The 20,251-nt window shown below is 42.5% G+C and overlaps 1 protein-coding gene across 1 annotated transcript in view; it reads left to right on the top strand.

Annotated features, from left to right (window-relative positions):
- masp1 (MBL associated serine protease 1) overlaps positions 1-20,251 on the top strand; it is a 132,378-nt gene that overhangs the window by 75,625 nt on the left and 36,502 nt on the right. The window contains exons 9-10 of the mRNA XM_059651172.1: positions 3,003-3,140; positions 4,065-4,139. Of these exons, the coding sequence (XP_059507155.1) occupies positions 3,003-3,140; positions 4,065-4,139 (213 nt within the window). The remainder of the gene's footprint in view (positions 1-3,002; positions 3,141-4,064; positions 4,140-20,251) is intronic.

Below are 20,251 nucleotides of genomic sequence, written 5' to 3'. Positions count from 1 at the left end.
GCAGTATACCACATTGGCAGATGTGCAGGTGAACCTCTGCTTAATGTGGAATGTCATCTTGGGGCCTGGGATGGGGGTGAGGGAGGAGGTGTGGGGACAAGTGTAGCATTTCCTGCGGTTGCAGGGGAAGGTGCCGGGTGTGGTGGGGTTGGAGGGCAGTGTGGAGCGAACAAGGGAGTCACGGAGAGAGTGGTCTCTCCGGAAAGCAGACAGGGGTGGGGATGGAAAAATGTCTTGGGTGGTGGGGTCGGATTGTAAATGGCGGAAGTGTCGGAGGATAATGCGTTGTATCCGGAGGTTGGTAGGGTGGTGTGTGAGAACGAGGGGGATCCTCTTGGGGCGGTTGTGGCGGGGGCGGGGTGTGAGGGATGTGTCGCGGGAAATGCGGGAGACGCGGTCAAGGGCGTTCTCAATCACCGTGGGGGGGAAGTTGCGGTCCTTAAAGAACTTGGACATCTGGGATGTGCGGGAGTGGAATGTCTTATCGTGGGAGCAGATGCGGCGGAGGCGGAGGAATTGGGAATAGGGGATGGAATTTTTGCAGGAGGGTGGGTGGGAGGAGGTGTATTCTAGGTAGCTGTGGGAGTCGGTGGGCTTGAAATGGACATCAGTTACAAGCTGGTTGCCTGAGATGGAGACTGAGAGGTCCAGGAAGGTGAGGGATGTGCTGGAGATGGCCCAGGTGAACTGAAGGTTGGGGTGGAAGGTGTTGGTGAAGTGGATGAACTGTTCGAGCTCCTCTGGGGAGCAAGAGGCGGCGCCGATACAGTCATCAATGTACCGGAGGAAGAGGTGGGGTTTGGGGCCTGTGTAGGTGCGGAAGATGGACTGTTCCACGTAACCTACAAAGAGGCAGGCATAGCTGGGGCCCATGCGGGTGCCAGAATTTACCAGAATATTGCCTGGTTTGGAGAGTATAAGGTATGAGGAGAGATTGGAAAAACTTAGTTTGTTTTCATTTGAATGTCGAAGGGTAAGGAGAGACCTGATCGAATATTATAAAATTATGAGATGCATGGATTCGTTGGAGATTGTTCCAGGGTAGAATTGTCAATTACAAGGGCACATCGTTTTAAGGTAAAAGAGGGTCAGTTTAAAAGAGGTAATGAGCCGCAGGTATTTTTTTACACAGAGGGTGATAAATGCCTGGAATGCGCTGCCACAGGAAGATTGGGGTGGATATAACAGCAATGGTTAAGAGGCAACTTGACAGTCACATGAATAGGCGAAGAATTAAAGAACAGGGACATCATAGATGCAGGTTTTTAATTTAGAAAGGCATCATGTGCCAGCACAGACTTGGTTAGCCAAAGGACCTTTGTCTGTGCTGTACTGTTCTTTGTTCTCCTTTGTTCTTTAACTCTCCAAGGCTGTATTTACTGGACCTTCAACACAAATCTCTGTGGATCATCAGTCAAAGGGTCATACAGCATGGAAATAGACCCTTCGGTTCAACTCATCCATGCCTACCAGATATCCTAAATAAATCTAGTTTTATTTGCCAGCATTTGGCCCATATTCCTTTAAATTCTTCCTATTCATATACTCACCCGGATGCCTTTTAATTGTTCTAAACGTACCAGCCTCCACTATTTCCTTTGGCAGCTCATTTCATACATGACCACCCTCTGGGTGAAAAAGTTGCCCAACAGGTCCCTTTTAAATCTTTCCCCTCTCATTTTAAACCTATGCCTTCTAGTCTCCCCAACCCCCAGCCCCCATGCTGGGGAAAATATCTTGTCTATTTACCTTTTCCATACTCCTCATAATTTTATAAACCTCTATAAGGTCACCATTCAGCCTCTGACACTCCAGAGAACATAGCCACAGCCTCTTTAGCATCTCCCTATAACTCAAACACTCCAACCCTGGCAACATCATTATAAATTGTTTGTAAACCCTTTCAAATTTCACAGCATTCTTCATATATCAGGGAGACAAGAAGTGCACATAGTAATCCAAAAGTGGCCTGAACAATGTACTGTACAGCTGCAACATGATCTCCCAACTTCTATACTCAATGCACTAACTAATAAAGGCATGCACACCAGAAGCCTTTTTCTTCACTATCATATCTAGCTGCGACTCCACTTTCAAGAAACAATGAACCTGCACTTCAAGGTCTCTTTTTTCAGCAACACTCTCCAGGACCTTATCATTAAGTGTATGAGTCCTGCCCTGATTTGCCTTTCCAAAATGCAGCACCTCACTTTTAGCTAAACTAAATTAAACTACATCTGCCACTCCTTGGCCCATTGGTCCATCTGATCAAGTTCCTATTGTACTCTGAAGTAACCTTCTTTGCTGTCAACTACACCTCTGACAATGAAAGCACCTGCCTATGAGTCCTACTTCTCTCTCCTAGCATTCAGCTGAGTGTTTATCCAGATCAATTATTTCTTCTCAATTCCATAAACTTCACTTTTGGTTAATAGTCTGTTCTGGAGAATGCATATTAATTTCATCCACGGACATTCCTTCAATCAGATGTGAGTACAAAAGGGTTCATTCATCTTGTCCTGGGATATAGAGTCTAAGTTTACACCAAGTGAACTAGTCAATAATTCCCTGGGTTTTCTCTTTCGTCTTAATTGAGAGAACTTTGAAAGATTACAGTTAAAGCATTGGCAATGTTCTTTCCAACTTCCTTGAAACCCAAGGATGGAAAACCTCAAATCCTGAGGATTGGTTAATCTTTAAAGTCATTCTTTTCTTCAGCATGAAATCTCCTACAGCTGAAGTTGCAACATTCATTGGCCATGCTCGCTTTAGAAGAATAGTTCTATTAAATGAACTAGCATAATGTAGTAAGTAACTCTCCAGACAAATTCAGCATTTGCAAGAGAGGTGGGTAAAGAAGGGTGGCTTGGGACAGCAGTATGACAGAGGGACAATCCATATGTAATAAGATAAATATTATATCAGTAAAAAGGTAGTGATGTGAATGCTGCCATTCTTTAAGGTATTGTAAGCGTCATGAATGTAGCTCTCTATATTTTCAGTTATCGACTGTGGGACACCCCGACCACTCGAGGATGGATTCATCACTTTCCATAGCACAGACAATCGAACACTGTTTGGAAGCCACATTGAATATTCATGTCATGCCATATATTACCGGATGGAGACAGAATTGAACAGTAAGTAGATCAGGTTTCATTCAAATGAATAAAATTGTGTTTGCTTATTAGAACAAGTACAAAACATCAACCCACACTGCAGGCACAGGATTGTAGAATTGACAAACTCTCTCAAACCCACAGGCATTCAGCTCAGTCTTACCCCAAAATAAGTTCTATTCTAGACCAGGGAATGGAACAAACAGAAATGAGCTTATTGACAAATTCTGTCCAACTCACTGTCTTCTTTACAAGATAACATCCTGCAGTGTGGGATTGGGCTTGGGGGATATTGAAGGGTACAGGGAATAAGTGAAGAATGGAATTAGACTGGGTTGGATTATTAAATGATGCGGGGAGCAAATAGAGAGTGGAACCACCCTGGGTCAGATATTAAACAGTGTACAGAATGCAGGGGGAGTGTGGTTAGATTGGATGGTAATTATAAGGTGCAGAGAGTGAGAGATAGAGTGGGATTAGACTTGGGTGGAATGGTAAAGGACGCAGGGAGTGAGAGGAGAATGGAAATAGACTGGGTGGAATAGCTGTTTGTAAAATGAATAATTGTGATTGAAAAAATTGTCCGGTATGTTTTGAGGATTTCTTGCCACTTAAATCAGAAAATCTGTATTTATGTACAGAGATAACAAGGCTTGGAGCTGGATGAACACAGCAGGCCAAGCAGCATCAGAGGAGCAGGAAGGCTGATGTTTCAGGCCTAAACCCTTCTTCAGAAAACTTCTGAAGAAGGGTCTATGCCCAAAACGTCAGCCTACCTGCTCCTTTGATGCTGCTTGGCCTGCTGTGTTCATCCAGCTCCAAGCCTTGTTATCTCAGATTCTCCAGCATCTGCAGTTCCTACTATCTGAAAGTATTTATGTATGTCTTATTTTTGCACCATTTTCTATCTTCTTACTGATAAATGGAATCATTGTACTTTACCAGCTACATATACCTGTATGGAGAATGGGTTTTGGGTCAATGATGAACTGGGCACAGATCTCCCTACCTGTCAGCCAGGTAAGATTGAAGAGCTAAATGTCAGTTTAAAGGTTAGCCTTTTCTAGTGGTCAGAAATGGCTCTCTGTTCCCGTGCTGTATTTGTGTTTGTGCGTGTGTGTGTCATAATCACAGGATCATAACAAACTGATCAATGTTCTACCCAGTTTGACAACAGTCTACTTGAGAGAGGAAATCACATGGAAATAAATGAAATACGTGTAAAATACTAAAAACTTCATGTTCAACAATCAAGAAAACTGTTAAAAAACCACATAAAACTGGATTGTATAAATGAAGGCATAAAATGCAAGAATTATAAGACCTAAACAAAATATTGGCTAAATAATGGTGGATTCCTGCTCCCGGTCACCGTCCAGTGACCCCTAAATTGGAAAGAGAGGAAAGTCAACCGGGGCTCCTACTCCTGATCGCAGTCCAATGAGTACTGGGTTCAAATAAGAGAAAGGAAATCAGCCTGGGTCCTGCTCCTAATCTCTGTCCAGTGATCCCTGGGCTAAGGAATATGGAGGAAAATCAGCAGGGTCCTACTCCTGATCACAGTCTAATAATCACTGGGCTCAGGTGAGAGAAGAGATCAGCCAGGGTCCCTGCTTCTGACCACTAATCAGTGATCCCTCGGTTCGAGAAAGAGAGATACAGTGGAGGAAAATCACAGTCCAGAAAGCCCTGCTGGGAAACGTAGATGCACATTTCTGGGTCTTAGGTCTGATATGCACTGCCCCAATGAACAAAGCCACCACATAACAGAAACAGAGATAGTAGGAACTGCAGATGCTGGAGAATCTGGATAACAAGGTATGGAGCTAGATGGACACAGCAGGCCAAGCAGCATCAGAGGAGCAGGAAGGCTGACGTTCGGGCCTAGACCCTTCTTCAGAAATGATTGCGGGGTCTAGGCCCGAAATGTCAGCCTTCCTGCTCCTCTGATGCCACTTGTCCTGCTGTGTTCATCCACCTCTACACCTTGTTACATCACAGGACAGACACACATTATCTGTTATCAGATATAGGTTGATCCCTGGAGCTAGCACCTCTTACCTCCCTCGAGACAGGGGTGGAGTCTTGCAGTCTTGCTCTACAGCTTCTTTACCAGCAGCAGTCCATCAGCTGAGAGTAATATATGAGCAGCTTGAAAGGGGCATTGAGGTATGGGCAAAACAAGAGCTGATGCGGTGGGAACAGAATCACTGGGAAATGGGGGTTGAGAAGATGATGGTTGGATAGGGAGATGCAGAGAGTGAAATTTTGGGTAAGTTGGGGGGAGAACAGTAAGGAAGGAGGCACCATGGAACAGCACTGTGGGGAATTGGGTGGGGAGAAGAGGAGCATTTAGAGGAAAGGGAACCAATGGACAACATGGAGGTTTTGGGGAATTGGGGAGTAGTGAAGGGGAGTATGAGGAAGGGCAAAAGGGTGGCTAATCCAGGTTTCCCAATAACAAAAGGAAAGAATTAATCAGTTGAGCGACTCGATCGAACTCTCTCACCTGATGTTTCTGCCTGGTCAGGTCTGATCAGGTGGCAGGATCAGGGCTACCATTTATAGCTCAGAAAATCAGACAGAACAAGATAGTGAAACACATTCATCATGTGAGACAGGTGGACAAATCATCAATGCAGCATCTCCAGTCAGGAGTATCTTTAAAAATAATAATCAAGCCCTAGGATTTCTTGCTCAGGATGTCAATTTCAAGAGAAGCAAAGGTGCTGTTTGACCTGTATGTTATCCTGCACAGGTAATACATGATCTGCACTGTTCCAGAATGGTAAAAAGGATAGAAACACTGGGAAAATGCAAACAAGACTTATAGGGAATACAGCCTTTCAGATCCAAGAGACTGCAGTGATCAGGAAAAATTGAACAGGTTAGAACTTTGATTTTGGAAAACAGGTAGCTCAGAGGTGACTTGCTGAAGGTGTGTAAAATAATAGATCGGACCCGTTAGATGCAGAGAATGTTTCCTGTGGAATTCTCTGCCACAGAAAGTGGTTGGGGCAAAAACATTGTATGTTTTCAAGAACAAGTTGAATGTAGTTTTTGGGGCTAAAGAGGTCAATGAGTATGAGGAGAAAGCAGAAAAGCTGCCGAGTTGGATGATCAGCCAAGATATGTTAAATGGTGGAGCAGGTGCAAAGGGCTAAATGGTTTTAATGTAAACAGCAATGACAGAAACACACCACCTTTATTTTACCTCACTTTCACTCCATAAGCAGAGGGCTTTCATTTCGAAAGGAATGAGGTGTGTTTCCCAAACATCTGTTTGTACGAAAGCAATTTTAAAGTAGCAAATGCCAGACTCTCTCAGATTTAAATAAGGGCATTATTTATTTCTGATCCAAGACAGGTCTTACAAAATTGCATGCAACCACACAAGCACACACACACTAACAATACAGTAAAAGGAAAATCATGTATCTAAATGTTAAAATTAAATATGTAACCCCCTTTCATTCAGTTGAAGTTCAGAATCCAAATGGTGGAGTCAGAGTTTGCAGAGTTACTTTGAAGCTGGGTGGAAGGGTGACAAGATGAGATAGTAGTTGCGAGTGATATTAGTAGACAGAAGATCATTTAACTTTTCAACTGAATTGAAAGCAAGAATTGAGGCTCTAACCTTCAGACAGGTCTAATTGTTAGCATGGAATCTGTTGCTTTCTTGATATCAAACTGATTTAAAGGTTCAGAATGTGCATTTAAAGTCTTTGTGATTCTAAATAAGTTCAATCAAAAATTGCCGGCCATGAACACATGTTGGTGGCCATTAATGAGCTGTTTGTCTTCAGAAAGTTCCCATCCCCTTCTCAGATCTAACTAAATTACCTCAGCAGATCTTAGAATTGCTACAGTGTGGAAGCAGGCCATTCGGCCCATCAAGTCGACATCAACAATCTGAAGAGCATCCCACCCAGACCCAGCCCCTTACCCTATCCTGGAACCCTTATGTTTTCCATGGCTAATTCTCCTAAGCTGCTCACTATGGGTAATTTAGCATGGCCAATCCACCTAACCAAAACAACTTTAGACAGTGGGAGGAAACCCACACAGACACAGGGAGAACGTGCAAACAGTTGCCAGAGGGTGGAACTGAGCCTGGCTCCTTGGCAGTGTGAGACAGCTGTGCTAACCACAGAGCCATTGTGCTGTCCAGTTAGACATGGTTAGAAATGGTTAGACATTTTCAGCACCTTTTGTGGGCCCAATGACCAGGAGTCTGAGGGACTTTGTTTCAATATTTTGCAGCCTGTCTATACAGTAACAGGTGAGAAATCTCACAACATCATGAGTCTCTGCCAATTAATGACTGAGGCTTCCAGAACTTTGGCTGTTTGTAAGTCATGTAATTTGTAGCAGCCATGTTAAAAGGCCTTTCAAAGTCACATTTAAAACAAAAGCAAAGTATAATCCCTGTGGACATGACATTCATGCCCAATTCCAGGAGGCCTTATCTTGTGTAATAGTCTTTTGTATCACATCAAATGCCTTTTGGAAATCCAAGAGCACTCCATCTCTGGCACCCCATTATCAATGCCATCGATTCCATTCTGAAAGCATTCTAATAAATCGGACAAACGCTATATCCTTTATGTAAAAGGACGTTGACTTTATCAAATCATAGAATTGTTACATGTGCAGAAAGAGGCCATTCAGCTCAGCATGTCTGTGCTGGCTGTCCGAATGTACATCTCACCCAGCAACATTCCGTCACCTGCTCCTGGCAACCCTGCACCTTCTCCCTTTTCAAATAACCATCGAATTCCCTTTCATATGTTTCAATTAAACTTGCCTCCATCAGGTGTCAGGCAATGTATTCCAGACCTGAACTACTCACTGTGTCAGGAGTTTCCTCATTTCACTATTGCTTCTTTCACCAATGACTTTAAATCAGTGCCATCGGACTCTCAATCCTTCCACCAATGAGAACAGTTTTTCTGGCCTACTGTACTATCTGAGATGGAATTATACTAGACAGGATGCAAAGGAGATTTACCAGGATGATGCCTAGCCTGGAGAGGTTTGGATATGAAGAGAAATTTGACAGGTTGTTTTCCTTGGAGCAGGGGAAATGTGACTGAGATTATAGAATTATGAGAGGCATAGCTCAGGTAGACAGCAAGGAATTTTTCCATCGGTGGAGGGATCAATGACAGGGGGCATGGATTTAAGGCAGTGGAGGCAGAAGGATGAGAGGGGACATGAGGAAAAATGGTTTCACCCAGAGGGTGGTGTGAATCTGGAATTCATTACCTGTAAGGGTGGTAGAGATAGAAACCTCGTAACATTTAATAAGTACACATTTAGAGGTACACTTGAAGTACTAAGGCATACACGGATTTGGGACAGGCCATACAGTCATAGAGATATACAGTACGGAAATAAACCCTTCAGTCCAACTTGCCTATACTCACCAGATATCCTAATAAATGTAGTCCCATTTGCCAGCATTTGGTCTTTATCCCACTAAACCCTTCTGTATACCCTCCAGATGCCTTTTAATTGTTGTAATTGTCCTAGCCTCCACCATTTCCTCTGGCAGCTCATTCCATACAAGAATCACAATCTGCATAAAAAAATGTCCTTTTCGGTCCCTTTTATGTCTTTCCCCTCTCACTGTAAACCTATGCACTCTAGCTTTGGACTCCCCCACTCTGGGGAAAAGACCTTGTCTATTTACCTTATCCGATCCCCATATGATTTCATAAACCTCTCTAAGGTCACCCCTCAGCCTGCAATGCTCCAGGGAAAATAGCCCCGATCTACTCATCCTCCCCCATAGCTCAAACCCTGCAACTCTTGCAACATCTTCATAAATCTTTTCTGAATCCTTTCAAGTGTCGGAAAATGAGATTAGAGTAGAAAGTTGCGTGTTTTTGACCAGCGCAGATTCAAAGTGCTGAAGGGCATTTTTCTGTGCTGTAAACTAATATGATTGTGTCAGATTTGTTTCTCTGCATCATTCCCACTCATTGATTGTCTGTAACTTTCCAGAGCACTGTGACTACACAGTTTTTTAATTCCTCAGCTCTAGCCAAACTGATTCTATCCTTGGAGTCTCTGAAACATTATCTTCCTGCAGCATAGCAATGTTCTCCCTCACCAGTACCACCACCCTTCATCCTTTATTCCCTTTTTTTATCTTTTCGGAACACCTTGTACCGAGGAACATTTAACAGCCAGTCTTGCCCTACCTTTGGTAGCAATCACATGATCAGACTTCCATATGGCAATTGATGCCTGTAACCAACCAATTATATTACTCCATGCATTCACATACATGCGCAGTAACTCTGATTCTGGACTTCATTTCTTTCTCTGTTATTCTGACTTCATTAATTTACTTACTATACACAGTACTGGTGTCCATTGCATCTCCTAAGTATTGTGTGAACCTGATATTATTGTCCCCTATTCTGTCTTGGTCCCTAAACCCTGACAGGTAATTCAAAGATCTCCCAACAGCACTAGTAAATCATCCTGCAAAGGACTCAATTCCTGTCGGGTTAAGGTGCATCCTGTCTGGGTCATACATGTGCCAACTTTCACAGAATTGTCCCCAATGTTCTAGAAATCTAAAGCCCTCCCTCCCATTCCATCTTCCCAGCCTTGCATGCATCTGCTTTGTTCTCCTATTTCTGTATTCACTAGCAGGTGGCACTTGCAGTAATCTGAGGATTAAGACATTTGAGGTCTTGCTTACTAACCTTCTGCATTCTCCTTCAATCTTATGTCATTAGTACTAACATGGGCCATGTACTCTGTCCTCCAGATGAATGTCCTGCAAAATATCATCCTGGAGTCACATCTATGGCCACAGGAATGCTGGTCTGTTCCCATAACTAACAAATCCCATATCACGATTGCTCTTCCTTTCTTCTTCCCACCCTATTGTACAGCCACGCCACTCATGCTGTCATAAATGTGGCACTTTCTGCACTCCCTTGGGGTTCCAGTGCCTTCATCAGCTTCCAAAATAGAAAGACAATTTATGAGTGGGACCCCAGGCAATTCCTGCATGAACTGCCTGTTTCTCGAGGACTATCTAGCAGTCATCTATTCCCTTTCTGACTCCAGTTCCTTAAGTTGCAATGTGAACACCTGAATAAGCATGACTTTCACTTGGGTTTCAGGCCCACAAATGTTACCATTTTGACTCCAGCCACTGTTTGAGATTTGAAACCTGGAACTTAAGTTTCTGCAACTGGCAGCAATTTCTGCACATGTAATCATCAAGGACACTAATACGATCAATAACTTATTATATTTTACAGAGCACACATTTTGCTCCACCAAGTTGAGCTGCCATGTCTTAACATTATTTTCTTTTTGTTAATTTTAAACAATATTGTATTACTTATCCTGCTTTACTATATTGGCTCTCACTTTCCTTTAGTCCTGGTGTTTCTCAGGTGTAGCTACTTGTTTCGAAATAATACTCTTTCCTAGCCTACAGCAATTTAAAGACAGGCCATTTACAGTTTCTTCAGATAAAGCACTTCCTCCTCACCCTTCATCAAACTACCCACTCAGAGAGAGAGAAGATGTCTCCTCATATCGGACAAGTGTATGACAGGTCGGCACAACACGGTATGACAGGTCGGCACAACATCGAGGGCCGAAGGGCCTGTACTGTGCTGTAATGTTCTATGTTTTATCTTGAATGAGAAGCTGGCTATGGGATCGCAGATTTAAAACAGAGATGAGGAGAATTACTTCTTTAAAGGGATGTGAATTCATGGAATTCGCCACCCAGAATGCAATGGGTTGAAGGGTTAAGGGGAGCTCACAGGAAAGTGGTGTTGAGGTCAAGATGACATCAGCCGTGTAAGATCCAATGTTCTTAGGTACTTCTTTCAGTATATTAAAGATGATGTGGAAGTGCTGGTGTTGGATTGGTCTGGACAAAGTTAGAAGTCACACAACACCAGGTTATAATCCAACTGGTTTATTTGAAATCAAAAGCTTTTGGAGCACTGCTCCTCCATCAGGTGAAGTATATTAAAGTGCACCTTTCCCCATCTGAATAGATTTCCCACTATGAACCAAATTCCTAGATATATTCACTGTTTTTCTGTTTTATTCAGGAAAAGTGTCCCTCAAAATGTTCAGACTATTCCATGTGCTTGAATTTTTTTTACCAACCTCCTGAAAAATGCTCAAAAATCCACAGCAGAGGACAAACCCGACAGAGGGACTACACTGCTTTACAGTTGGGAGGGAATTGCCCTTGAAATCCTGAACATTGACTTTGGACCTCATGAAGTCTCATTGTATCAGGTCAAACATGGACAAGGAAACCTTCTGCTCATTATCACATAACACCCCCACCCCTGCCAGCAGCTGATGAATTAGCTCTTCCTCAATGTTGAACAGCACTTGTAGGAAACACGAAGGGATTAAGGGTAGCAAGGGTGCAGGATGTACCCTGGGTTGATGTTTTCAATGTCTACCACCAAGAGTGGCTCAGCAGCACCACTACTGGCTGAGCTAATCGAGTGCTAAAGGACATAGCTGCTAGATTGGATCTGCAGCAGTTGATGAGAGAACCAAAAAAATCTAATTGATTTCATCCTCACAAATCTGCCTGAGATTCATCCATTCCTGACAGAATGTTATGTTACTCCACAGCCTTTGTGGAGATGAACTTCCAACGTCACAGTGAGAATACTTATGATGAAGTGTGCCACTGGGACAAAAATATTTCCTCTCACCTCTGTCTTAAATGGGGGATCTATTACTCTTAGGCTATGCCCTCTGGACATAGACTCTCCCACAAGGGGAAACACACTTTCCGCATCTACTGTGTCAAGTCACCTGAGAATCTTGTATGTTTCCATAAAGTCATCTCTCATACTTCAAAACTCAATGGAACAGGCCCAACATACTCAACCTCTCGCCATAAGATAGTGACTCCATATCTGGGATCAAGCTAGTGAAACCTCTCTAGACTGCCTATACTATCAGTATATCTTTCCCCAGATGAGGGGTCCAAAGCTTTTCACAGTATCGTAGGTGTAGTCTAACCAATGCCTTGTATAGTTTTAATAAGATTTCATTCTTTTTATACTCTATTCCCTTTGAAACAAAGACCAATATTCCAGAGATAGTAGGAACTGCCGATGCTGGAGAATCTGAGATAACAAGGTATAGAGCTAGATGAACACAGCAGGCCAAGCAGCAGCAGAGGAGCAGGAAAGCTGATGTTTCGGGTCTAGACCCTTCTTCTGATGCTGCTTGGCCTGCTGGGTTCATCTAGCTCTACACCTTGTTACCAATATTCCATATGTCTTCTCTATTAACTGCTGATTGATGCACAAGGGGCCCCAAAGTTTTCTGTCTGAATATTTCTGCAGTCATTCTCTATTTAAATAATATTCAGCTCCTCTGTTCTTCCTCCCAAAGTGAGTAGCCTCACATTTTCCACACCGTCTCCAGGCAACTTTTCCTCTGAGTTGCTTGGCTGCATGCACAGCAGCCGCTTTGATGGTCCATACATGGTGATCGGTTTCAACCCCAAGTACAGCACTGACTTGCAGATATGGAAGTCACTGTCATGCATGATGCTCAGACGCCTGAGTAGCCAGTAGGAAAATTAGAGGGAACACTGCCTTGGGGGTCATTACAGATGGACAATAAATCTTGGAGTAGCCAATAACACCTATATCATCTGAACAAATGAAAAACAAAAATATTCCACTGGTTCCTCCTTATTTATTCTTCAAGTAACATCCACAAAAATTTCCAACAGGCCTGTCAAAAATGATTTCCATTTCATAATCCACGTTGACCCTGCCCAGTCCTACCATTATTTTCAAAGTATCCTGTTAGCATTATATTCAAAATTTTTCACTGCAACTGATGCTGTGTCAACAGGCTTGCAGTTCTGGATTTCCTATCTTCCTCCTTTCTTAGGTAGGTGGAGTTACATTTATCATCATTTAATCTGCCTTGTACATTCCAGATATAACTACTCACTCAGGTAATGCAACAGAAATCAAGTCTCACTATTCCTGGAGTCATCACAAAGGTTGAAGTTATTTTAAGGTACTCAAAGTTCTTCAATATACCTGATGTTCAGACCTCGTTTGGTGGAAGGCATGGACTAGATTTCTGTACTTAACAAGAATTTGAATTACTATTTATTGTAAGTAATAAGACTATAGCTATTGGTGAATATAGGTGAATAGACATTTAAGACTACTAATTAAAATATTAACTCTCTGATAATCTTCCTCTGGTGTGTGTGCACAATCAAAGCAAGAAAGATTATGGACAGGGCATAAAAACGTGAAAGAAAATTCAGTAGTCTTTGTTATCAGGTTCTGATCCTTACGACTGTTCTGCTAGCCAGCATGTAGTTTACTTGTATTTCTCTGAATGCTACCAATGCTTAGTAAGCCACACAAGGTTGTCAATTCACTCGTAAAAAGTTTCTGACTTCAGTTAAAATTCATTGCTTACTACAACTGTTGCAGGAAATGTAAACTGGTTTTCTTCAGGTTTATGGTAAGTTTTGACTGCACAAAACAGAGAGACTACTCGCAAAATGGGGAGAAATGGAACATCGCTGTCTCTCTCTCTCTCTCTCTCTCTCTCTGTAACTTGCTCTGAGTTCCAAGCTTTCCAGTTACCTCTGAACCAATCACTCAGTAGGAGAGAAAGTCCCTGTCATTGATAACTGGGCACTAATCCATACAACAATGATCTTCTTGTTGCCTGTAATGCTGCATCTGTACACCCCTCTGCTTAAGTCTGCAACTCAAACTCAGTTGTTGCTTGTTCAAACTATTGTTTACAATATTTGCCACAGATGTCAGGTTACTTGCTTTGCAAAACTGCAACCATTCTTTCAAACACTGGTTTTAAAACAATTCTTTCTTATTTCAGTCCATAGTTCTCTTTAGAAAAGCATACAAAGTGAAAAGACATGGTCCTTATACAAAGTGTATTGAATTTTGTAAGACGATCATCAATTTATCCATTATCTCCACGGCCCCTTCTTTAACACTCTGGGATGTAGATAATCAGGTCCAGAAGATTTATTCTCCTTAGTTCCGTAATTTGTCATGTACTACTTCTTTGCTAACAATAATATCTTGCAGTTCCTCTTTTAAACTAATCTTGAGAATCTCCTTTTTTTCTGGGAGATTTATATATTTTGCTTAATGAGGATAAATACAAATTACTTATTTAGTTTTTTTCTGTCATTTCCTTGTACTCCATTATAAGCTCTTGATTCTGCTTGTAATATATCCAAATTTGTTTTTCCTATTCTTTTTTCCCTTTTTACAAAGCTTTAGAAGCTTTTACAGTCCATTTTACATCACTTGTTAACATACTCTCATATTCTATTTTTGCTTTCTTAATCTTTCTCTTGGTCGTCATTCACAGAATTCTAAAATGCTCCAAATCTTCAATTTAAATACTTTTCTTTATCAATTTTATATATCTCTTCCTTCCATACAATACAATTTTTTTTGTTAGTCATGGTTGAACACTTTGCTTGCTATGATTTTGTGCATGAGAATGGAAGCTATTTCTTGTTGCATACCATAAAATGCTGAACGAGGAATTATTGACTGGACTGTAGCCTACATCTGACAATTTCACAGAAATGAACTTCTGTTGGCCTCTATCTACATGATTTATTTAACTGCACTTACTGTTGTGTTTTTATTTATTAATGATAGTCTGTGGAAGGCCAGTTCGATCCCTGCCACCACTCAACAAGCGAATTATTGGAGGGCGGACTGCACTCCCGGGCCTCTTCCCCTGGCAACTATTGATGGTGGTGGAGGACATGAGCCGAGTCCCAAAGGACAAGTGGTTCGGCAGCGGAGCTTTGCTCTCCAGGTCGTGGGTATTGACAGCAGCTCATGTATTACGATCACAGAGACGGGACACCATCACCATGGTACCTAGTGAATATGTCACTATCTACCTGGGGCTTCATGATGTTCGGGAGAAGGAAGCTGCTGTGAAAAGAGCTGTAGAAAAAATCATTCTTCACAAAGCGTTTGATCCCAGAACTTACAACAATGACATTGCATTAGTAAAGATGAAGGACAAGGTCACTATGAATGTCTTTGTGATGCCTTTATGTCTTCCCAGCCTTCATCAGGAGGTGGAAGAACCACAGCCAAATACTCTGGGATTAGTGGCTGGCTGGGGCATTACCAACCCAAACTTGACTATGGACGATGCCACTGGTGGTGACCATGCAACACTGTCAAACATCTTACAGTATGTGAAGCTTCCAGTCACACTCCAGGCTGAGTGTAAGAGCAGCTATGAGTCACGTTCTGACAGCTACAATGTGACAGATAACATGTTCTGTGCTGGCTTTTATGAAGGTGGGAAGGATACATGTTTAGGTGACAGTGGAGGAGCGTTCATTACATACAACTCAGTTACACAGCGCTGGGTTGCTCAAGGACTGGTGTCTTGGGGCGGGCCTGAGAAATGTGGCAGTAAACGAGTTTATGGAGTTTACACCAAGATTTCCAAGTATTCAAGGTGGCTGACAGACAAACTGAACAATTCCTCAGATTAATGCAGAGTGCATGTGAATTGCACCCTCAGAAAAATCAAACATTTCCTTTTCAAAGAAGGAATCTGCTACATTAACATGGACTGAGTTTGTGTGATTTATATGGACTGCGTCAGGGCTCTGTGTGATTATTATGCGCTTTGACTGGGCTTTGTGTAAAATATATACACTGGGTCTGGGCTCTGTCTGATCTATAGGGACTGCATCTGGACTAAGAGTGTTTCATATGAATTTTGACTGAATTAGATCTGGGCTCTGTGTGATTTAAAGGGACTGGAACAGAATTGTATGGGATATCTCTGGACTGGGCCTGAGCTCATAGACTTTGAATGGGCTCTGTGTGATTTTGCTATGGACTGTGTCTTGGCACTGTGTAAGTTTTATGGACTGGATCTAGGTGCTTTATTATTTATATTCACGTTATATTGAATATGGCAGGACAAGGTGGTTAAGTGAGGTTGTGGTTACTCATCTTTGTAAATAGAGGTGCTGACCTTAGTAAACTTTGCAATTGTGTGGAAAGATCCACTAATGAGGATGAATGTCAAGTTCTTGCAGAAGGTACAAAGGAGATTTATCAGGAATGAGTGATATCACCTAGAAACGTGGACCAAATAGCCTACTCCAGCCATCCACACCTGTCAGAATTTTATAGTTTCACCGAGATCCTCTCTCGTTCTCATAAATTCCACTGAAAATAGACCCACTCAACCTACTCTTTCCCCATACAACAAAATTGCCATCCCAAGAATCAGTCTAGTGAAACTTTGTTACACTCCCTCTATGGCAAGACATATTTTCTTAGCTAAGGAGATTGCTGCACAATGTATTCCAGGTGTGGTTTCACCAAGGCCCTGTATAGCTGCAGTAAGACATCCTCGCTCCTGCATACAAACCCTCTTGGAATGAAGGCATCTTCCTTCCCTACTTGCTACACCCACATACTTGCTTTCAGTGACTGGTGCAGTAGCAACTTTTAATGACACTTTTTGAAACCAGTGTTATCATTAATTTCTTTTGGTAACTATGGTTAGGCCACTTTGCCTATAGTGTTATTTTACCAATGGAATATATAACTGATGCAACGCACGCATTTGTTTCTAAAATATTAACCATTACCTACTACTGTTAAGCCCTTTCGAAGTTGGTTGGCTCACCGAGCTGTTTTATTGTTCTGCAGATGTTTTGTTACCGTGCTGGCTAACATCCTCAGTGCAGCCTCTGGTGAAGCGTCCGTGTGTTTTCCCACCTGGTTTTTAAGCTCTGGGATCCGTTGCGATGGATTGCCTTACTTCCAGGTTTCCTCCGTAGTGGAATGTATTTGGGGTCGAGTTCAATGTGTTTGTTAAAAGCCTGCTTCATGGAGTGCCATGCTTTCAGAAATTCTCGTGCTTGTCTCTGCCTAGCCTGTCCCAGGATCTTGGTGTTGACCCAGTCAAAGTCATGGTTCTCCTTGTCCATGTGGATTGAGATGAGTGAGTATTGGTCGTGTATTTTTGTAGCCAGTTGGTGTTCATGTACTCTTGTTGTTAGTTTCCTTCCTGTTTGTCTGATATGGTGTTTCTCATAGTCTCTGCAGGGGATCGTGTAGATGACATTGGTCCTGTCCATGGTGGGGAGTGGGTCTTTAGTTCAGGTGAGCACTTGTTGTAGGGTTGATGTGGGCTTGTGTGCCACTCTGATGTCCGGAAGTCATAGAAGTCTTGTGGTGAGTTCTGACGCGTTCCTTATGCAGGGTAGTGTGATGAGTGTGTCGGGGCATGTAGAATCTTTCTGACACTGTTCCTGTAGGCATCTCCTGACCCAGTTCTTTGGGTATCCATTATGCTTGAACACTTGGAAGAGGTATTCCTCCTCCTCTTGGCGTAGTTCCATGTTGCTGCAGTGTGTTGTTGCCCTTTTAAATAGAGTTTGCATGCAACTTCGTTTGTGTGTGCTGGGATGGTTACTATGGAAGTTCAATACCTGGCCTGTGTGTGTGGCTTTATGGTGTACTTTGGTTTGCAGTTCCCCATTTGTCTTGCGCTGTACCATGACATCCAGGAATGGGAGTTGTTTGTTCTTCTCCTCCTCTCTGGTGAATTTTATTCCAGTGAGGGTGTTGTTTATGAGTTTGTGTGTCTGTTCTAATTTGTTCCATTTAATGATGACAAAGGTGTCGTCTACGTAGTGTATCCATAGTTTAGTTTGGATTTGTGGAAGGACAGTCCTTTCCAGTCTTTGCATCACTGCTTCTGCTATCAGTCCGGAGATAGGCGATCCCATGGGTGTCTCGTTGATTTGCTCATATGTTTGGCCATTGAATGTGAAGTGGGTGGTCAGGCATAGGTCCAGTAGTTTAAGCCTGTTGTCCTTGGCTTGTTCAAGTAGTGTTCTCATTGTTTCCCTTGCTAGTGGTATGTTTATTGACGTGAATAAGGTGTTGACATCAAATGATATCATGGTCTCTTTGTCCTCTATCTTTAAGTCTTTAAACATAGAACATAGAACATTACAGCACAGTACAGGCCCTTCGGCCCTCGATGTTGTGCCGACCTGTCATACCGATCTTAAGCCCATCTAACCTACACTATTCCATGTACGTCCATATGCTTATCCAATGACGACTTAAATGCACCTAAAGTTGGCGAATCTACTACCATTGCAGGAAAAGCGTTCCATTCCCTTACTACTCTCTGAGTAAAGAAACTACCTCTGACATCTGTCCTATATCTTTCACCCCTCACTTTAAAGCAATGCCCCTTCGTGCTCGCTGTCACCATCCTAGGAAAAAGGCTCTCCCTATCCACCCTATCTAACCCTCTGATTATTTTATATGTTTCAATTAAGTCACCTCTCAACCTTCTTCTCTCTAATGAAAACAGCCTCAAGTCCCTCAGCCTTTCCTCGTAAGACCTTCCCTCCATACCAGGCAACATCCTAGTAAATCTCCTCTGCACCCTTTCCAAAGCTTCCACATCCTTCTTATAACGCGGTGACCAGAACTGTACGCAATACTCCAAGTGCGGCCGCACCAGAGTTTTGTACAGCTTCACCATAACCTCTTGGTTCCAGAGCTCGATCCCTCTATTAATAAAAGCTAAAACACTGTATGCCTTCTTAACAGCCCTGTCAACCTTGGTGGCAACTTTCAAGGATCTGTGTACGTGGACACCGAGATCTCTCTGCTCATCTACACTACTAAGAATCTTACCATTAGCCCTGTACTTTGCCTTCTGGTTACTCCTACCAAATTGCATCACCTCACACTTGTCTGCATTAAACTCCATTTGCCACCTCTCAGCCCAGCTCTGCAGCTTATCTATGTCTCTCTGCAACCTACAGCATCTTTCGTCACCATCCACAACTCCACCGACCTTAGTGTCGTCTGCAAATTTACTAACCCATCCTTCTACGCCCTCATCCAGGTCATTTATAAAAATGACAAACAGCAGTGGGCCCAACACCGACCCTTGCGGTACACCACTAGTAACTGGTCTCCAGGATGAACATTTCCCATCAACTACCACCCTCTGTCTTCTTTCAGCAAGCTAATTTCAGATCCAAACTGCTATATCTCCCACAATTCCATTCCTCCACATTTTGTACAATAGCCTACTGTGGGGAACCTTATCGAACGCCTTACTGAGATCTATATACACCACATCAACCGGTTTACTCTCATCTACCTGTTTGGTCTCCTGCTCAAAGAACTCAATAAGGTTTGTGAGGCATGACCTTTCCTTCACAAAACCGTGTTGACTATCCCTAATCAATTTATTCTTTTCTAGATGATTATAAATCCTATCCCTTATATCCTTTTCCAACACTTTACCACTTTGATGGAGTTGAGGAATTTTTGGGGTGAATGGATAGAGTGGGGTGATTTGTTGACTAGGTGCTTGAGTATTTGTAGTTCTCTGGCTAATTTGTGTGATGGAGTGCCTGGTAGGGAGACAATGGGTCTGAAGGGGACTTCCGGCTTGTGCACTTTTGGGAGGCCGTAGAGTCAGGGTGTGTTGTTTCCTTCAGGTTTCATTCTTAGGAAGTCTTCTTTGTTGGTCTGTCTTGTTGTTTAAGGCTTTGTATCATGTATAGGATTTTGTCGCCTAGTTGTGGTGACGGCTCAGTTTGTACTGGCTGGTATGTATTCTCGTCGGCGAGACTGATTCCACATTTGGATTTCCCATGCCATTAAACTTTTGCATTTTTGCACTGATTTCATCTTTCACTAACAGCACCAACCCACCTCCTTTTCCTTTTTGCCTGTCTTTCCTGAAGATTGAATACCCTTGGAAGTTCATTTCTCAGCTTTGGTCACTATGTAGGCATGTCTTTCTAATCACAATCAAATCATAATCATTCACAACTAATTGTCCTGTTAGTTCATTTGCCTTGTTGTTAATGTTTCATTATTCAGACATAGTATCCTTTGACCTTTTTTTCATATTTTAACATCTAATTTGTTTACAATGGTCTTATTTGCTGCTGTGGCCCTTACTTGCTCCACTTTCTAGTTTTGATTTCTACTTACTCTTGTCTCCCTGCTTAGTATTTTTTGCCCATTCTAGTTTAAATCCTCCTC

Source organism: Stegostoma tigrinum, chromosome 14, assembly GCF_030684315.1.
Source record: "Stegostoma tigrinum isolate sSteTig4 chromosome 14, sSteTig4.hap1, whole genome shotgun sequence".
In the NCBI taxonomy this organism is placed as follows: Eukaryota; Metazoa; Chordata; class Chondrichthyes; order Orectolobiformes; family Stegostomatidae; genus Stegostoma; species Stegostoma tigrinum.
The sequence above is the reverse complement of the archived record's forward strand: the minus strand, read 5'-3'. Positions and strand labels throughout refer to the sequence as shown.